Here is an 18,642-nt window from a genome sequence, read left to right as displayed (position 1 = left end):
CGCGGCGGGGACGGGTGCTGGGAGGCCGCCGGGCTCCGGGCGCCGCCGCTGCGGCGGCGTCCCCAGCGTCCCGGGCCGGGCGGCCTGCGGGGGCGGCGGAGTTGCGAAAGTGAGTGAGTTTCCCAGGGTTTCGCCCGGAATGGGGTTCAGTGCATTCGGAGCCGGTGCTCAGCGCACTCCGGAGCCTTTATCTCCTTCCTGCCAGTGAACTCCGGCCAGGTCATCAGCCGCCCCCTCCTCTCCGGTTCCATCCTCCCTGCAGGCACCTCATTGTAGTTTTGATTTGCATTTCCCTAATTGCCTGTGAGGTTGAACATCTTTTCATGTATCTATTGGCTGTTTGTATGTCTTCTTGAGAGAGGTGTATTTTCAGGTTCTCTGCCCACTTTTTGATTGGGTAGTTTGGTGTTGAGTTTTGTGAATTCTTTATATATTTTGGAAATTAAACCTTTGTCAGAGCTACTGTTTGCAAATATCATCTCCTATCTGGTTGGCTGCCTCTGTTTTGTTGTTAGTTTCTTTGGCTGTGCAGAAGCTTCTTAGTTTGACATAGTCCCATTCATTTATTTTTGCCTTTACTTCCCTTGCCTTTGGGGTCAAGTTTATAAAATGTTCAGTGGTTTCTAGTATATTCACAGAGTTTTTTGACCATTACCACTATCTGCTAGTAATTCCATTTCCTCAAAGGAAATATCATATCCATTAGCAGTCACTCCCCGTTCGTCCCACTCTAGGCCCTAAGTAACTACTAATCTGCTGTCTTTATGGATTTGCCCATTCTGGACATTTCATATACTAGGCCCTAAAGATCTGTATTTTTAACCTGTTGTTGAGCCAGCAGCCACCTTTGGGCAATGCAGATCTACAACTCCCTGCTCAGTCAGCTCTCCTGGACTTGGGAGAAAGCCAGGTGAAGTGATATGGTCCCCACCCCAGCCTCTATCTAACCGATCAGCTGGGCTTACTTAGGATTTCAAGTGTCCTCCTTTGAAAAGATATTCAGCCATTCACAGGCCTCAGTTGGTCTCTAGCCTTTCCCATTGCCTCTCCAGGATCTCTTACAGGGCCTGTGGTCACCCCAAAGGATCCTCTGAGAGCTTCTCGTTAAGCCCTCCTCCCCTAATCACCCTCCTTTCTTCCTCCCCCTTTCCTAAGCTCCTTACCAGGGTCTTCCTGGCCTCAGGGGGGCCTCACAAAGGTGCTTAAAAAGGTGCTTAGCCCAGATCAGCTGTTTTCCAAGTGTGGTCCCCACCGGAGGATCCCCAAGGTCAAAACTTTTTTCATGATAATAATACCTTTCCTTTTTGTATGTGTGGCTTTTTACATGCTCATTCTCTCAGGAGTTTTCTAGTGGAATGGGTTAGTCTCTATTCTTGTTTTACAATTTTTCTCAGTTTTAATTACTCATGATAAATATTGACAGATATAATCCACACAAACACAAAGCTCTTTGGGGTCTTCCATTTTTAAGAGTATAGAGGGATTATAAGACCAAAAACTTTGAGAACCCTGGCCCAGATGGTTTTCTAATTGATGATAATTACTAATTTGATAGTTGAATGAGGCTGCTTATGGAGGGGAGGAAATGGGGGGAGGAAACACAGAAGAAAAAGGAAAGGAATGGGGAAAAGGGAGGGACGGGGTGGAAAGGGAAGAGAGAGAGGAAGAAAAGGAGGAGCAAGAAAGGAGACAAGGAGAGAGGTGGGATAGGAAGAGAGGAGGGAGGAGATGGGAGAAGAGAGAGAGATAAGGGAGAGGAAGGTAACAGGAAAGGGAGAAGGGAAAGGGAGGATGGTGGACAGACAAAACTCAGAAGCAGGGAATTGACCCTATTGAAGATGTGCCAAGGCTGAACTAGGTATATACTTTAGTGCTGTCCCATTTCATAGATGAGGACACTGAGGCTGGGAGAAATTTGGATGATACCCCATATCCTGTAAAATGGGTAGAGCTGGGTCTGAACCTAAGGTCACATCCATTGTCACCATGCTGTCCCCCTCTAGCTTACAGATGAGTCCTAATTGTCAGTGTGCCACCTTCTAGCCAGCTGGCCAAACAACTATGAAAGCCCAGAATGCAGAGGCCTTTACAACCTTTGCTGCCATTAAGCTACATATAATCCAGGGAAGGGAGTGGAGGCGGCCAAGGGGCGGGGAGAGGAAAGGGGATGTGGAGTGCCTGCTGCTGGGTCTTTCCGGAGCAGCTGCCTGGTTTCAGGTCACAGGCCTTTCCCATCAACCCCCATCACGGCCCACCTCCTCAGGGGACTCCCTTCCTGCCCCCCCCACTTCTTTTCTCTGGCTGGGGAGGGGGTCCGAGGCTACGCACACAGGGGCACATTCACTGGACTCCTTCACCACAATCAGTTTGGTGGGTTTGCCCCCAAGTCCTCTAAAAAAAGACAAACTGGTTGAAAAACTCCACTTGGCATTATTTTCAATATGCAAAATACAATTTATTACTTGGAGTTGCCCCTCGAGTGTCCATATAGTGTAGTATATTCCCGACCAAGTATTTCATCAATAAATACTAAACAGCACACACTGTGAGATGAAATACTTACAGGGGAGGTGGCTTACTGCCCGGGGGTGAGTAATCTACAAAATACTCCCATAGGGCCCTTACAGTTGTCTTTTAACTGGAAAGATATGGACTGTTTTTCACTGAAGATGTGCTCTGCCTCTCCAAACATAAAGCTTGAATTTGCTGTGCAGAGGCAGGCCAGGGTCTGTGGGAGAGAGGTGGGGATGCCGTTGCTAGGAGACGAGGAGCAGTTTGGAATGTCCTAGGAGTGCAGCTCAGGGGTCCCGTGGACACACTGTGGGACCTTGTGCCCGTTTCCCAGAGCCCTTGTCCCGGGGGTGCTCTGCGGGGGAGAGGAGGTGGCTGACAACGGTCCCTGGGGACCACGCCCTCTTCTTCCCTCCGGGCTCTTCAGAGGCAAGCGGGAGCCTTCTACATGGCTCCCCGACCAGGGCTGCTGCATAGTAAAACCCTCACCAATGACTGATATAACCATTCTGTTTACTTTTTTAAAACAGGTGGAAAAGATGGCCTGACAGGTCCATTATGATACCTGACCAAGTAGGTCTGAGGGTGGTCCTGCACCCCCGAGGTTACGGGTGCCAGGTCCAGGCCTATCCGATGGCTGTGCCCACTCTGGAAGGGCCTCTCTGAGCAGCAGGGCCTGGGGCTGGGCCTGCAGAGCCAGAACTAGCCCTGGGAGAAGGGCTGGGGCGGGGGGGGGGGGGGAAAGGGGGGGGGGGAACAGGGCTGAGAGGAGACCAGAGATCCAGGGGATGCAGCAGACACAGCCCTTGGGCACCACAGGAGCCACAGGCAAGCCTCACCCAGGAGTGATTTTTGGAATTTGAGGTGACTTTTTACTTCCCTAACGCATGCCATCTTGATGAATAAGGCATTTTCATCTCTGTACCTTTAGACGCAAGATAAAACAAACAAAGGGTCTTGTAACAAAGCACTTGGTATCTTCCAGAAGGAATTGCTGAATTTCAAATAAAGACAAGATATCTTTTTTATTTTTCTCAATATAAAACATTATTTTTCGAAACCTAGCAATTAATTTGTATATGCGATTACATCCATAATGCAATAAATATGAGTAGAATGGCTATGGACAAGATCCACCGTAGGCTGAGGGATGCCACTGATCCTCATATGTCTATACTAGTGATAGGTCTTTCACTGAGTGTACCGGCCTGTGTCCCACACAGAAAGGTTTTGGTTGCTCTGAGAAGCGTGTGTGTCGCAAACAGCGTTCAGCTTTGCCCTTGAAAGAAAATGTTCTGTCCACGTGATAACACTCCTATCAACATCATCACCTGATTTGTAAAGTAAACCTCCTGTCCATCTTAAGCACACCTGCTTCATTTATAACAGTTCACATAGATTAAAATATTTTATGTGAAACGAGACAATATGATGCAAGACTGGGAAAGATAGTTTTACAATAAAAACACATTTTTTAAAAAGCGAATCTGTCTAATTACATTTGGAATTGGAACGTCCTCCCATCACAGGTCAGTTACACGGCCCTCCTCCTACAGCCACTGAAATCAGCACTTCCGGAGGCCCAGGCACAGCGCAGCTGACAGAGACCAGGTTCTAAGGTGCTCCGAAACAAATCTGATGCAAAGAAGCAACAGGAAACACATTAGATGCTGGATTCTGTTGGTAATTGAATGAGATGAGCCGAGTATAATTAAGAATAACTTTAAAAATGAATAAGTTTTAGCCTAGCTGGCGTGGCTCAGTGGTTGAGCATCAACCGGGGTTGTGGGCTCAATCCCCAGTGTGGGGCGTGCAGGAGGCAGCTGATCAATGATTCTCTCTCATCATTGATATTTCTATCTGTCTCTCCCTCTCCCTCCCTTTCTGAAATCAATATATATATTAGAGGCCCAGTGCATGATTGAATCATGGACGTGTAGGGTCCCCTACACGCTTTCGCTTTTTGCGGTGGAGCTGGGTGCCTGTCCGCTGGTGCACCAGGCCTTTCAGAAGCCTCTGGCTCGGCTGATGCTTCTGAAAGGCCTGGTGCCGGAGCAGACAGGCACCCAGCTCCCCGACTTTTGATGGTCCGCGGCTGCTGAGGGGGGCTGCAGCGGACACCTGGCTACCCTGCCGTTGAGAGGCGCAGCTGGGTGTCCGCCGCAGGCCCCCTCAGCGGCTGCGGATCTGGCCATTGAGAGGCACAGGGGGCGGGAGTCCCGCCCCCTGCGCCTCTCAACAGCAGGGTAGCCCCCTTCAGTGGCAGCGGATCTGTGCCTCTCAATGGCCGGATAGGCCACCCCGAGTCCCGCCCCCCAGCCTCCCGCCGCCCAATCGTGGGTGTAGCGGAGTGATGGTAATTTACATGTTACTCTATTATTAGATAGGATATTTTTTTTCTTAATGAATAAAATTTAAAAGTGCTCAAAATAAAAAGAACAACAAAACCCCCAGCAACACTGTACTTGAAGGTGTTCTCCTAGTGCTGAAGGCTGACAGTGGTGCTTTTCCAGGGGTGATGGTTTTAATAGTAATATTGGAGATGTTTGGTGACCTTTCAGCCAAGTTGTGATAAACTCTCAAGTCCTCTAGAAGTAAGATCTATTGACATGTGGCGATTTCAAATTCTAACCTCAGGTACCTAAAAGTGTATTGTGAGGAAACGATTAAGCCCAGACCTGCAAAGACACAAACAGATAACTGTTAGTTTCTTTAGTACTTAACAACTTACAAATCCTGAGTTTAAAGGGACAAATCAAAGTCTCTTTACACACACACACACACACACACACACACACACACACACTCCATCCAAAATAGAGCACTTGCATGTCTTAGAAAATAAAACACTTTCCTCTTAGCAACTCATGTGTTCATTTGCTCATTCATTGAATAAACAGTGATTTAGTGCCCAGGTGTGTCAGGTACCGTGCTTTGCCCTGAGGATTGAGAGGAGAAAGGTGTCTGTTTGGACCTGATGCCCCTCCCCCTTAGTTAACTGTCTAAGGGCATCTGTGGCCTCCTACGTGGGGCTGGTAACTCTTAGATTGGCAACAGAAGCCATTTGTTCCCAGACAGCCCTCTGAGTACATGAACACAACTTTACTAATTTAGGCAACTCCTGACCAGGAAGATGAATGAAGTCACAAATAACTTTACTGTTTCTTTCAGGAACTTTGCAAAAGTCCATTCACCTTTATATCCTACGAATACACGAGTCAAGTATCCTCTTCAGAAGAGACGCACGTCTCAGAACAACAGAGCATCCAGTGACTGGTCCCTGTTAAGGCCCATCTTCGAAACCCTCCTCCTCCCCCAGCCTGTGTCCAGCAATCCTAAACTCTATGCCACCGAAGTCCCTCCATCAAAAGGTCTGCCTCAAATCCCTAGAACCTCAAGGATCTGCCTTTGCGCTCCCTCCTAAGACCCTACTGAGACTGTCAGGTTTGTGGTGTTCCACACTGCGGTGAGCTTTGCTTTGCAAACAGTATTTCTGAGGAGCCAACACCCGACAAAGTCTTGGAGCTTTCTGAGAATATCTTTTTAAAAAGCCATGAGGAGGACACACACAAAATCAGGCATATAATTTCAGGGGCTTCGTGCCCTCCTAAAGCCCCTCTGCTGGTTTCAGAGGGGTCTGTGACCACACCAGAACCCTGCAGTTCTAGGAGGCGAGACTGGCCATCTGTGGTTTGCCAAAGGCTAGACTCAGAAGAATCATACTTTTAGGGTCAAAAGGAACCTTTTGAATCACCTAGTCCAGCTATTCCCTCAACTACATGCTGATACATAGTTGTGTAATCTATGCGTGAACACCCGTGTTGATGGGGCATTCACGACCTCCCAGGCCACTCATTCCTTCTGTGGCTCTGAGTAATCTGAGCTCCATGTAGCTGTCCCGGCCTCTCCTAGCTCACTCGGACTTCTGCTTTCAGGAAGGCCAATCACTCCTCTTCTCACACCCAGAGTAAAATAGAAAGTCTCCTCGCTTACTCTTAGGGTGTGATCCCAGGATCCTGAGCAAAAAGCGGTTCCATCAGGGGAAACCCGTAGAGTACTAACACGGTTTTCATGTCCAAACAGGATGGAGACTCGAGCCCCCTTGAGCACATCCCAGACGTTGATGGTATAATCGTTGTATCCAGCAAACAGCAGGCGACCTGCAAGCGGGAGGATGTGACAGTTATTAAACCAGTTCCTTCCTTCCTGTTTTTCTTTTCATGACTCGCTTGCTTGCTTGCTTGTTTGTTCATGCACTCATTCACTCACTCATTCGTTCATTTTTCATTCCTTCAGTAAACAGTGATTTAGTGCCCCCGTGTGTCAGATACTGTGCCTTGCCCTGAGGGTTCGGAGGAGAAAGCACAGTTGCTGGCCCTGTGGAGGGTGGTCTGGGTAGGCAGACACATAAATCACAGCACCATGTGATAAGGGCTGTAATGGAAGTGCTCAGTTGTGTGTAATGTGCTTTGCCATCACAGAGGAAGGATCAAGGAAGACATTGCAGAGGAAATGACATTTGATGGGCTCTTGAGGGTTGAATAGAAGTTTGCCATGCAGAGAAAAGAGAGAAAAGATGTTTCAGGCAGGGGTAGCAGCATGCATGCACGAAGGCTCAGATGCAGAATTGGGGAGTGTCTGGGGAAATGGAATGGTCCAGTGACCCAGAGTATCAGTGCTGCCTTAATGTTCACGAGCAGCCTCCCCACCTGTGAGGGCAGAGGTGCCATGAGCTTCAGGGCATTGAGAAAGGGTCACCCACCCTCCACCTCTGAAAAAAAGTCCTTTTTCAGGTGTGAAGGGAGAAGGGAAGGCTGGGGAAGCAATGCCTCAAGGCTCTGTGCATGTGACTGCCTGTCCATCTGCCTTGAAGAACAGTGTTAGATGGGCACAGCCTTCATTTCCCCTGAAGGGACTGGGGCTGGGGCCGCCGCTGAGGGCAGGGCGAAGGAGGACTCACAAAGCCCGGCGGGTGGGGGTGGGGGGAGACTGGCACAAAAGGAGACTATTTGGCATGTGGGCCCACAGGAAGTTCAGCTGAGGGGCCTCTTGACAGAGAGCTGGGTGTCACTTAGGTCCTGTTTCACAGTCCGGGAAAGTTTCTGACATAAAATCTTACCACTGAGGGAGAAGTCCACGCTGGATGCTCCAAATATGATACTCTCCTTGGAATAGATGGCGACCTCTCTGTCTGCCCGGAGGTCGTAGAGGCGACACTGGGGTGCAAACAAAGAAGCACTTACTTCTGGCTCCCGTCGGGTGAGGCGACACCACAGAGCCACCAGCAGGGGCCAATGGCTTGTGTAGACTGAGAGGTAAGGGAAACACCTCTTACGTTTTCTCTCCTAGTGTTTTCTCCCTCAGTCCCAATTCCTATGCATCTCCAAGGGAGACTTAAAGACACAGCAAATATAGAAGGCTTCTTCAGGTACAAAACCTAAAATGACACCCAGCCGTTTTTCTGATGAAGGATACATGTTCATTGTAGAAAATTCAGAAAAACTCAAAATGCATAGAAAATAAAATAAAAGTCACCCCAAATCCTAGAGGTATTGATTAACATCTATTTCCTTCAGACTTACTTCTGTTTTATGTGTGTATTAAAAAAATAATGAAATAAAAAATAACACAGGGTGGATGTTTATTACACTTCTCATTATGTTATGAGCATTATCTCATATCATTAAGTAATTTTCCAAAAAAACCCATAATTAACGTGGTTGTTAGTCTTCATGTAGATATATCAGAATCTAGCCATACCCTGTTAAAAAGATGCTTGCGTGTAATTTTTCTCTTTTATAATAAAACTAGAGGCCCGGTGCATGGATTCATGCACCGGTGGGGTCCCTAGGCCTGGCCGGTGATCAGGGCTGATCAGGGCCGGCCAATCAGGGCCTGCTGGCCGTGGGGAGGGACAGGGCATGGGATGTTGGCCACTGGCCCCGAGGAGGGAGCCGGCCCTCAGCCCCCCTGGGAAAGGGACCACATCTGCTGCCACCCAGCCCCGGTTCCCCGTCCAGCCAGGGGCCAAAGGCCCGGGCGGGGTCAGGAGAGGAGGCAATGGTTGCTGGGCTAGGCGCGGAAGGAACGGACGCCAGACGCTGATGCCGTCGCCCGGCCATGGGAGGCTGGCTGTGGGAATGCACTGACCACCGGGGGGCAGCTCCTGCATTGAGTCAGTGCACATCATAGCGACTAGTTGACCAGTCGTTCGGTTGTAATGGTCGCTTAGGTTTTTCTATATATAGATTCTCTCCCATGGTGACCATTCTTATGTAAAAATCCCTGATATTTTCCTTATAATAGCTATGGAATAGAATCTTTAGGATAGAATTATTTCCAAGAAATAGCATGCCCAGATCAAAGGATAGAGATATTTTGAAAGTTCTTCTATCACAGAACTGCTTTCTAGAAGGCTGGTACCCAGGGTCCTGATTAGGCTGGGCCCAGGCTCCCCACCGCACCACCTCCACACTGAGCATTTCTCCTGCAGCTGAGCATTGATCATTGAAACTTGCATTTCTTAGATTAGAGGTGATTTTGAAAACATTTTCAGTTTATTTGCCATTTTGGATGTATTGCTTTATAAATGGTCTGCATTCTATCTTTCTTTAAAATTGGGGTATACAGCCCTAACCGGTTTGGCTCAGTGGACAGAGCGTCGGCCTGCGGACTGAAGGGTCCCAGGTTCGATTCTGATCAAGGGCATGTACCTTGGTTGCGTGCACATCCCCAATAGGGGGTATGCAGGAGGCAGCTGATCAATGCTTCTCTCTCATCGATGTTTCTAACTCTCTATCCCTCTCCCTTCCTCTCTGTAAAAATATCAATAAAATATATTTAAAAAATAAATAAAATAAAATTGTGGTATACATCTTATTGATTATGCCTTCCCATTCATATCTAAAGGATTTCGACTTGGCCTGGCATACATGTAGCAAGGATTTTTCCAAAATGTATGCACTTACATTTGGTTATATATTTTTGACATCCATAAGTTTTAAATTTGCATTATTATCAAAACTCTCAATCTATTTCTTTGTAATTTCTTCCACAGTACTGAATCAGAATCAAAACTATTATTACTATTATTTAATAATTTATTTCGTATTTTCAGGGCACAAGAAGGTATTTCTTTTCTCTTAAAAAAATCAGTGAACATAATTTTTCAATTAGTATCAAAAGCTTTAAAACTAGGCCTATTTTTAACTCAGTAAGTTCATGTCTGAGAATTCATTCTATGGAAATAACGAGAAGCTCCAAAAATACTTACTTATAGCAGTGTTTTTTAACAGGAAAAAAACACATACCTTGAAAACCTAAATGTCCCAAAATTGAAGACTGGCTAAGTAAATTATGGTTTTGTCTATAACATGGGAAACTATTCAATCACTAAGAAAAAATAATATAGAACAATGTTTATTGGCATAGGAAAATGTTCAAAATCTATTAGTAAGTGAAAAAAAGCAAATTTTGTTTAACAAGGAAAGAGAGAAAGGAATTCATCTCATTGTGATTTTTCCTGGGTAGGGAGATTAAGGTAATTTAATTTCTCCCCAGGGTTTCTTCAACGAATACACATTATTTTTGTGATCAAAATAAAAGTTATTTAAAATAAAATGAAGGCAGCACATCTCTCTCGCAAATAAGAAAGCTCTCAATGACTTAGAAACGTACCGTAGCATCATCTGATCCTGAGGCAAAGGCATCTCCGCTCGGGTAGTACCTGCAGAGGAAGTTGGGGAGAACGCACTTTAGAGTAGTGACTCCCAAACCTGGATGCCCGTCATAACCGTCTGGGAAGGCTGTTTCATGCTAGGCCCTCGGAATCAGAATCTCCACTTCTAGGGACATAAGGACCATTTGTTTACAGAGGCCAGAAAGGGAAGCTCATCCGGCAGATCCACTGGCCTCTAGTTTTCTTCCCTATCAATGGGGGACAGTGGCATTGGCCTTGCAGAGTATTGGTGAGGAGTAAATGTGATAATACAGGTATCTGTACCAGGCATGGAACACAGGCAAGGTCCCCGGACCCGTAGTTTTCCTTGACCACATACCTCATTCCTAAGACATGGCCCAGAGCTCAGGGATAAGAAAGTGGTTATAGACAGACACTGGGATCAGACACGCAGAGCCACATGCAGATCTCTGCACTGACCGCTTTCTACATGGGATACTTGTGCAAAGTGACTTCACCTTGCACAGCCTGTCTCCTCGTCAAGAGGGAATAAGACAGCATATGCAAAGAATGTGGCATGGAATGTGGCCGAATAAAGAGCTTCCAGTAAATAACGATGCTTTCTGTCACCGTCACTCTCTTTTCTACAATCCGCTCCCCAGAGAGAGGCAGGCCTCAGTGGACACCTGGTGGAGTAACGGCCTTCAGAAGAAGAGGGTCAGGGTAAAGGCAAAAGCATGGGTGAGAGACCGCGCCTTTTTAAGCTGTATTTCATCATAAGGGTTTACTTGACTTTTGTGGATATTCTGTCCTGCACCTTAGTAACTTCATTTTCTATCTGCAGTAAATTCTGGATTGATTTTCTTTGATTTTCTAGGTAATTGCTACATATTTGCAAAAAGCAATAGCCTTTTTTCCTTTTATCTTATCCCATATTTGAGGGCAGGGAGCTAGAAAATTCTTACTAACATTTCTACTCCTACTGTAACTAAGTTGTCTCATTTTGTTTTTGCTTTTAACGGGAACAAGCCTAGTATTGCCCACTAAGCATACTGAAGATCCTGGGTGATTATATTATATATACTGCCTGGACAGTGTCATCTTCCAAATTTATGTGTCAAGTACTGACCTCTTTCTTAGGATCCAATTCATAGATCCTGCATGTCATTTGGCCCTTTTCATGTCATCCTGTGGAATTTGGGCTCCAGTAACCGGCACAGAAATGCTGACACTCTGACTATTGCCACTGCTCTGAGTAATAAACTGTCCTTCATCTCTGATCCAGGAGTCTCGTGTCTTCTATCTACCAGCAGCCATGAACTTGTGGCAGCCTAACTTGATAGCTTTCAGGTCAGGTAAGACCTCAGAGCATTCCCAATTCTAGACAGTTCTGTCTCTACTATGTTTTCTTAGTTCCAGCCGCCATCCTTTCTCTCTTGATCTCATGTAACTTCTTTCTAACTGGCTCTCACTCATCCTTCCATTCTTGCTCCCCTATAACCTGTTCTCCACACAGCAGCCAGAATGATCTTTTAAAGGCAAAACAGAGATCATGTTAGCCACCCTCTCCCCCAACTCAACAATCTGGCCTTTTCTAGGTCCCTGAACCTCTCATCTCCCCCAGCTCTTTATAATGCTGGCCTCAATTTAAATATCACCTCCTCAGAGAGGCCTTCCCTGACCATTCTAAGAAACAACCCATCTTTAAAAAAAAAAAAAAAAAGAAACAACCCATCCCACTACATCTCCTTGTTTTACTTTTCTTCAGAGCACTTATCAGTATCTCAAATTAAATCATACATTTGTTTATTTGTGCGTTTTCTTGTCCCCTGCAGGAAAGGAGAGACTTTGTCTATCTTATTCATAACTGTATTCCCAGTTCCTGGAATAATGTCTAGCCTAGAAGTACTCAATAAATATTTGTTGAATTAATGAACGAGAAATACTCAATAGGGAGGACGCCACCAGTGCCCCTGGTACAATTATATTAAAGTCTCCGAGAGCTTTGGAGCGCCGTTCAGTCCCACCACAGATCAGCCATTCTTGCTGGGAGGCCTCTCAGCCCAGTACACTAAGCCTAGAGGCGGTGGTGGGCTCAGGATTACCCCAGGCCCGGGAGCCCAGGAGAACAGAGGAGTAGCCGAACACCCTACTCACTGACCGGACACTGTTGACGTCTGATTCATGGGTTTCAAAGGCCTGCACGCACTGGCCGGAGCGCATGTCCCACACCATGGATTTCTTGTCACATCCCTACAAATGCAAAGTTACCCAGAGTTAAGGCCGCTGCAAGGACCGTGCACAGACAGCCATGCGTTCCAGTTATGTAACACAGACCATGTATGTCGGAGACCAGCTTTGCTTCAGGCCATTTTAACAGATGAGCCCTTGGAAGGCCAGAACTAGACCTTGGATTGGGCGGGGGCCAGGGAAGGACCCAGCTTCCCCCTGGAGCATGTTTTCTTCTTTGGCAGCTGATTGGGCACAAACTGTCCAGAGCCGACGTCTCACCTTCCCCAGGGCATTTCCCAGGTCTTCATTTTCCCTTTCCTTCCTCCTCCCTCTATCGCTGCCTCTCTGAGCCCACAGGGGAGAACAGACAGTGGCTGCCAGGTGGGACCTCCCAGCTTTGTCTCAGGCGTCAGGGGCAGCCCTGAGCCAAGGTGGAGCTCTAGGTGCCTCTGGGCCAGCTGCACCCCCGCAGCACCCGCTGGGAATCAGCAGAGCAGGAGCCCAGTCATGGCCCTGCCGGCAGTTAGCTGGCTGCCTGGGCAAGTCACCTACCGGGCTTCCACCTCAAGACCTGTAAACCTCTCTCTCTGGATTGCCAGCCCGGCCCAGAGGTTCATAAACATAAGATTCCTACATTGTAAGAGCATGGGTCTAGGAGCATTTTCAGAAAGTCCTGCAGAGCAGTCCTGTTGTCAAGCTTGGGGACTATGATATGGTCTCTCACTTGTCAACTAGAAGAAGTAATGGATTAAAATTGGTGTCCAAAGTGTTGGTTTCATCTTAGAGGAAGGGGGCGGGGACAAGGTACCATACTGACATCTCAGAAAGACCTGCTGTGGGTTCCGCACTGAGTGTCTTCTGATGGTTAGCGGACACTAAATCAGAGGAGTTTAGTGCTCTGAAAGAGACAACAGAATCTACCATGACATTGACAATTTGAGTAAACAGTGCCGCTGAGGAGAGATAAACAGTTATACAAAGGTTTAGGAATGAAATACACAGAGACGGCCAAACGTCTAAGAACGAAAGTGAGGTCCCTGCTATTTAGAGGCCAGAGAGCCCTCACCTGATGCCCAGAACTAAGAGGTGGACAGCTGAGAGCAAAGGACCTTATGTCTTCCAGCTGCAAACATCATTTTGATAAGGTTAGCTAGCTAGCTTAATTAGGCAGATAAGAAGGGAGGGTCCGGGGAGGATGGAGGCATTTCTGGCCTGAGCAATTAAAATAGCCATAAACCAAGGACAGAGGTATCTCTGGCCTGAGCAGCTGGGAGAGCCACAGGGGTAATAAAACATCTCTGGCCAAGACAACTGAGAGAGAGCCATAAGGGAGATCAAAAGCAACTCCAACCAGAACAGATTAGATGGATAATGTTGCAAAATAAGGGGGAGAAAATGGGGGGGGGGGGAGGACCACGTGGGCTTTAGACTTTAAAACTAATACTATGTAGCAGAATGACCAATGAGGAAAGCCAGGGGTCTTAAATTAAGGAAAGGGTCCAATTGCAAAGGGTCAGATTTAGACAAAGAACTACAACATATATAAACCAGAGACAAAGGGACCTGAGACAGATTTTAGATTTTTGGATTTAGATTTTTCCCATCAGAGAGAGAGAGAGGGAGAGGGGGAGGGAGAGGAGAGGGAGAGAGGGAGGGGGAGGGGGAGGGGAGGGAGAAGGGGAGGGGAGGAGGGAGAGGGAGAGGGGGAGAGGGAGAGAGAGAGGGAGAGGGAGAGGGAGAGGGAGAGGGAGAGAGGGAGAGAGGGAGAGAGAGAGACAGAGAGAAAGAGAGGGAGAGAAAGAGAGATTTTTCCCATTTGGGGGCCCCTCCCCAGGGGGTTCCCTTTTGGGGATTCTTGCCCAGATGGAGTTTGTATATGTTTCCAATAAACTTCCTCACTTTTATAAAAGAAATCTGTTAGTCCACGAATTTATTCTTCAACTTCGCCAGACAAGAATCCACGAGAAGTCTGCACCCTGAATTCCACGTTTCAATTTGATGGTGTAGCATCACCGGCCTCTCACCACTCTCTCCTGACTGACTCGAGGCCAGGTCAGCCAGCTTAATTCCCCATTTTTATTCCTAGCTGTCCACAAAAATACTCGCCCCCACTATTTGTATAGCACAATGTAAACTCTTCTACCTACTATTCATAATGTCCTGGGGGAGGGGGAGGATGCATAAGAACGATTGTGCATCACGCCCAGTTTACAGATGATGGAATTCAGAGTGAGGTAGCAAAGCCGGGACCCAGGCATCCTGATTCCTAGCCTCGTGCTGCTCTGTGTCACCATGGCCTGTCTCCCCAACTCTGAGACCTCAGATACACTGTTCGATGGTGACTGGCAGGGGTGGGGCAGGAGAGTGTCCCCCCAGCCCCGAAGCCCTGTTCACAACACAGTGTTGCCTCACCCAGCGTGTGCCCTGCTGGCCACTTGCAATGCTGTCAGATACAAACTCCGCTATTTATCTGAGGAATGATTTTTAAATGTGGCAAATTCATGCCCCAAGTGATAGCAGTCACATCAGGAGAACATTCCAGATCCTTCCGTGATTGCTGAATGTCGGGGCAAAATGGGAGGCCCTCCCAGACCACCATTGCTGCGGGAGTTGGGGGTGTAGTGGTGACCTGGGGGTGCTGTGGGGAGCTGGGGTGCAGTGGGGACCTGGGGTGCAGTCGACCTGGGGGTGCAGTGGGGAGCTGGGGGTGCAGTGGGGAGCTGGGGTGCAGTGGGGACCTGAGGGTACAGTGGGGACCTGGGGGTGCAGTGGGGACCTGAGGGTACAGTGGGGACCTGGGGGTGCAGTGGGGACCTGGGGGTGCAGTGGGGAGCTAAGGAGTACCTGAACACCCTTTCAGGGACCCATCCCATCTAGTCCCAGGAAGTGACATGAATTGCCACCACCATCCTCCCTGGTAGACAAAGGACTCTAGACGTTTTCCTTGGGTCTTTACCCCGGACACGAAGGTGTTTCCCGTTTCTGAGGGCGCCAGGTCCAAGCAGAGCACGTCGGCCCCGTGCCCGTGGAAGCTCTGCAGCAGCTGCCCGCTCTCCACGTCCCACAGGGCGCATGTCCCGTCACCGCTCGCCGTCAGGATCTGACGTGGGAAAGGACAGGAAGAGTGTGTTGTCATTATTAGCTCTGTGAGGGGCAAGGCCATCAGGGAAGAGGCCCCTTACACACACACACACACACACACACACGCACACGCACACACACACACGCACACGCACACCCGACACCCTGTCACTGCCGCGCGTTCCTGGGCCTGTCCTCCGGGGTGCGGATGGGAGGCCTCCCTGCTGTGCCCGCGGGGCTCTCCACTGCCTGGCATGCACGACCTGTGACCGTCTGCTGAACAGAACCGTGACCGACTCCCACCAGCAGCCTCGCCCACTGCTGCACAGGCCAGACAGGAAAAGTGCTCCCCAGACATTAAAGAGCACCCCGGTCACCGGCTGCTCGCTATAGAGTGTGGGGCGAGTCCCGAGATTCTGCAGTTCTCACAGCTCCCGGTGAAGCGACGCTGGTCGCTGGACCCCATCTGGAGCAGCAAGGGTGGAGGCAGCATTCCGTTACACACTGTCCATTTGCTGCTTCTCCCAGGTCAGGGCGCTCCCCAGAGGCTCCCGGGCCACTGAGAGGTGCGCACACAGTGCCAGCAAGCACTGGTCACGTGCTGGTGATGTCCCAGCGCGCTGCTAGGGTTAGGGTTTGCAGGAGGATTGGGTCTTGGCCCCCACTCTCCAGAAGCTCGCTCAGTTTAACAGGATTGGCTGTAAAAGCAGAAACCAACCTAATCCCCCGTCTCCGTGTTACTCAGTTCTGGGACCAGGCATACTCTCTTGATGCTATGCTAAATAACACAGTGACCAAGGTAAAATAACTTACCTGCTCGCTCTAGGTCAGTGGTCGGCAAACTCATTAGTCAACAGAGCCAAATAGCAACAGTACAACAACTGACATTTCTTTTGAGAGCCAAATTTTTTAAACTTAAATTTCTTCTAACGCCACTTCTTCAAAATAGACTCGCCCAGGCCGTGGTATTTTGTGGAAGAGCCACACTCAAGGGGCCAAAGAGCCACATGTGGCTCGCGAGCCTCAGTTTGCCGACCACAGCTCTAGGTAATGCCTGCTCCTGCAAAATAAGACTGTGAACCACATAAAAAACTTTTCAAAACTAATTGCTTTGTCATCAAGACGGGCTTTAAGACCCTTATCTCGCTGGGCTCACCAATCCAAAGCTATTATATCGTCCACCAGTTTCTCATTGTGAGAGGTCCACCTTAAAACCACCCAGTGCAGTATCTGAAACCCTCCAAGCAGCCCTCCCTGATTCCTCCACCTTAAGGCCTATAGAGATTCTCAGGTTGGGTTCTCTCCCTCGCTGCAGAAGGTCCAAGGAACTTAGCATTGCCGAATGGCATGTTTTTCTGACGGTCTTGTAGACACTTGTAGACAAGACATTGATCACTATGACAGAGTGTGAGAAGTGCCGAGATACAGGTGGCCCATGGGAGGGGCCCCAAACGCACTCTTGGGGCATCTGAGCTGGTCTTAGAGGAGTGAGTGACCGCTGGCCAGGTGAAGGAGGGAGGGCACTGCAGTGACCGCCTACCTCTGCACTGGATGAAAGGTGTGTCTGTGTAGAGAGTGAAGACTTCAGTGTGCAGACAAAAAGAAGCTATGGAAAGCTTCCAATCAGAATGATAAGATCAGGGTATATTTTCGGAGACTCTGTCAGCTCAGTGGAGCGATCCCTCAGCAGCCTCTGCACAGCCGTCAGTAAGGCTGGCCCGCACAGGGAGAGGAACGCTGGGCTGCCTGGGGAAAGGCATGGGGCAGAGCCAGTGCATGAGGCTTGGGCTCCGGCTGAGCATACCTTCGTGGGGTTGGGAGAAAGGCAGTGAGATCCAGGGCTCCCAGACCCAGCTGACGGCACTGCAGCACCCTGGAGCCAGGAGAAGCCATGGGGGGATCACAAGTCACAGCAGAACCTCCCTGTGCCCCTTCTGGCTGCTCCAGGGCCTGGAGGAGGTGATAAGACAGTACAGGAAGTGGTTGTGCAATGTCAAGTGCCCACAGCAGAGAGCCCTCTGTGGGTGATAGTTACTGATGGCTGAGGAAAGAAGACAGGAATCGGGCCTTAAGGACGGCTGGCATGCAAAGGCCCGCTGACCTGCTGCACCTCTAATTTCCATTTGCTGGCGTCTTCTCCTCCCTCCCCTCCCGCCTTCCCATTCCCCTCTCTCTTGCTCGCTAGGCCTAGCACTGAGAAGGAATCTCCTTTCTTCTGCTGGGAGGGAACACATCACAGGAGGGGAATCTGCTCCCTCCTGGCCTTGTGCCTGAGGCTGCACTGTGTGGGCATGGACGTCCTGCTGGGAGGTCTGGGGAGGCCTAGGATCTCTTCTCAGGAGAGGCCCCTTGGAACACCTCCCGGAACAAGAGCTGGGTGAGTTCCGGAGCACTCAGGCTTCTTGGGTCTAGTCCCCAAAGTCCTCCTCAGGGTCCCCACTGGGAGGCAGCTCTCAAATTCGGGGAATTTCCAAGGCTGCAACCCCCTGCAGCTGTCCATGGGACTCCCTACAGCCTCAGCTTCTGTCAAATGTACATCCGACAAGATGAGCAAGGCTGGTAAAAGTAGCTTATGAACACACAAGACTCTGACCGCATCTTAATTTGGGTACTTGTATTTGGAACTATGCTACAATTCCCTCCAACCTCTCCAGGCCCACCCCCACTGGTGCAGGCTCCACACCGCCCCTGTCCTAGCACTTGCAAAGGGTCAATCCAATCTTTTTTGGGACGCCAAGTCCAAATAATCTGCTTTAAATGATTGCCACAGACTAGCTCTTTAATTTGGTCATTTTTCACACCATACTCTTCAATCAAACAAATGGATTGCTTTTAGAAGTAAAAAGTAAATTCTTAATATTTAAAAAATACTTTTGTGATATTCATTACAATGTAAGTACAAATAAATTTTTAAAACCAAACACTCATTACCATAAATGCACTAAACATAACCTCTTACTGTGTCACTCATTTATTCCAGAATGTAAAGAATTTATAGCTTTAATGCCATAGTCTTATACCAGCCCCTTGAGTTTTTCTTTTTCTTTTTTAAAGTATATTTTTTATTGATTTTAGAGAGGAAGGAAGTGGGAGAGAGAGAGAGAGAGAAAGAGAGAGAGAGAGAGAGAGAGTGAGAGAGA

General features: G+C 48.6%; 1 protein-coding gene across 1 annotated transcript in view; it reads right to left on the bottom strand.

Moving 5' to 3' along the window:
• Positions 1-4,639: 4,639 nt before the first annotated feature.
• The window catches only part of GNB5 (G protein subunit beta 5), a 39,515-nt gene continuing 25,512 nt past the window's right edge, over positions 4,640-18,642 (bottom strand). Inside the window, exons 6-11 of the mRNA XM_054716222.1 lie at positions 15,378-15,521; positions 12,351-12,442; positions 10,189-10,237; positions 7,631-7,727; positions 6,505-6,671; positions 4,640-5,189 (exon numbers count right to left, since the gene is read on the bottom strand). Of these exons, the coding sequence (XP_054572197.1) occupies positions 5,178-5,189; positions 6,505-6,671; positions 7,631-7,727; positions 10,189-10,237; positions 12,351-12,442; positions 15,378-15,521 (561 nt within the window). The 3' untranslated portion in view covers positions 4,640-5,177. The remainder of the gene's footprint in view (positions 5,190-6,504; positions 6,672-7,630; positions 7,728-10,188; positions 10,238-12,350; positions 12,443-15,377; positions 15,522-18,642) is intronic.

The sequence above is a fragment of the Eptesicus fuscus genome, chromosome 5 (genome assembly GCF_027574615.1).
Source record: "Eptesicus fuscus isolate TK198812 chromosome 5, DD_ASM_mEF_20220401, whole genome shotgun sequence".
Taxonomy (NCBI): Eukaryota; Metazoa; Chordata; class Mammalia; order Chiroptera; family Vespertilionidae; genus Eptesicus; species Eptesicus fuscus.
This window is presented reverse-complemented; position numbering and strand designations above follow the sequence as displayed.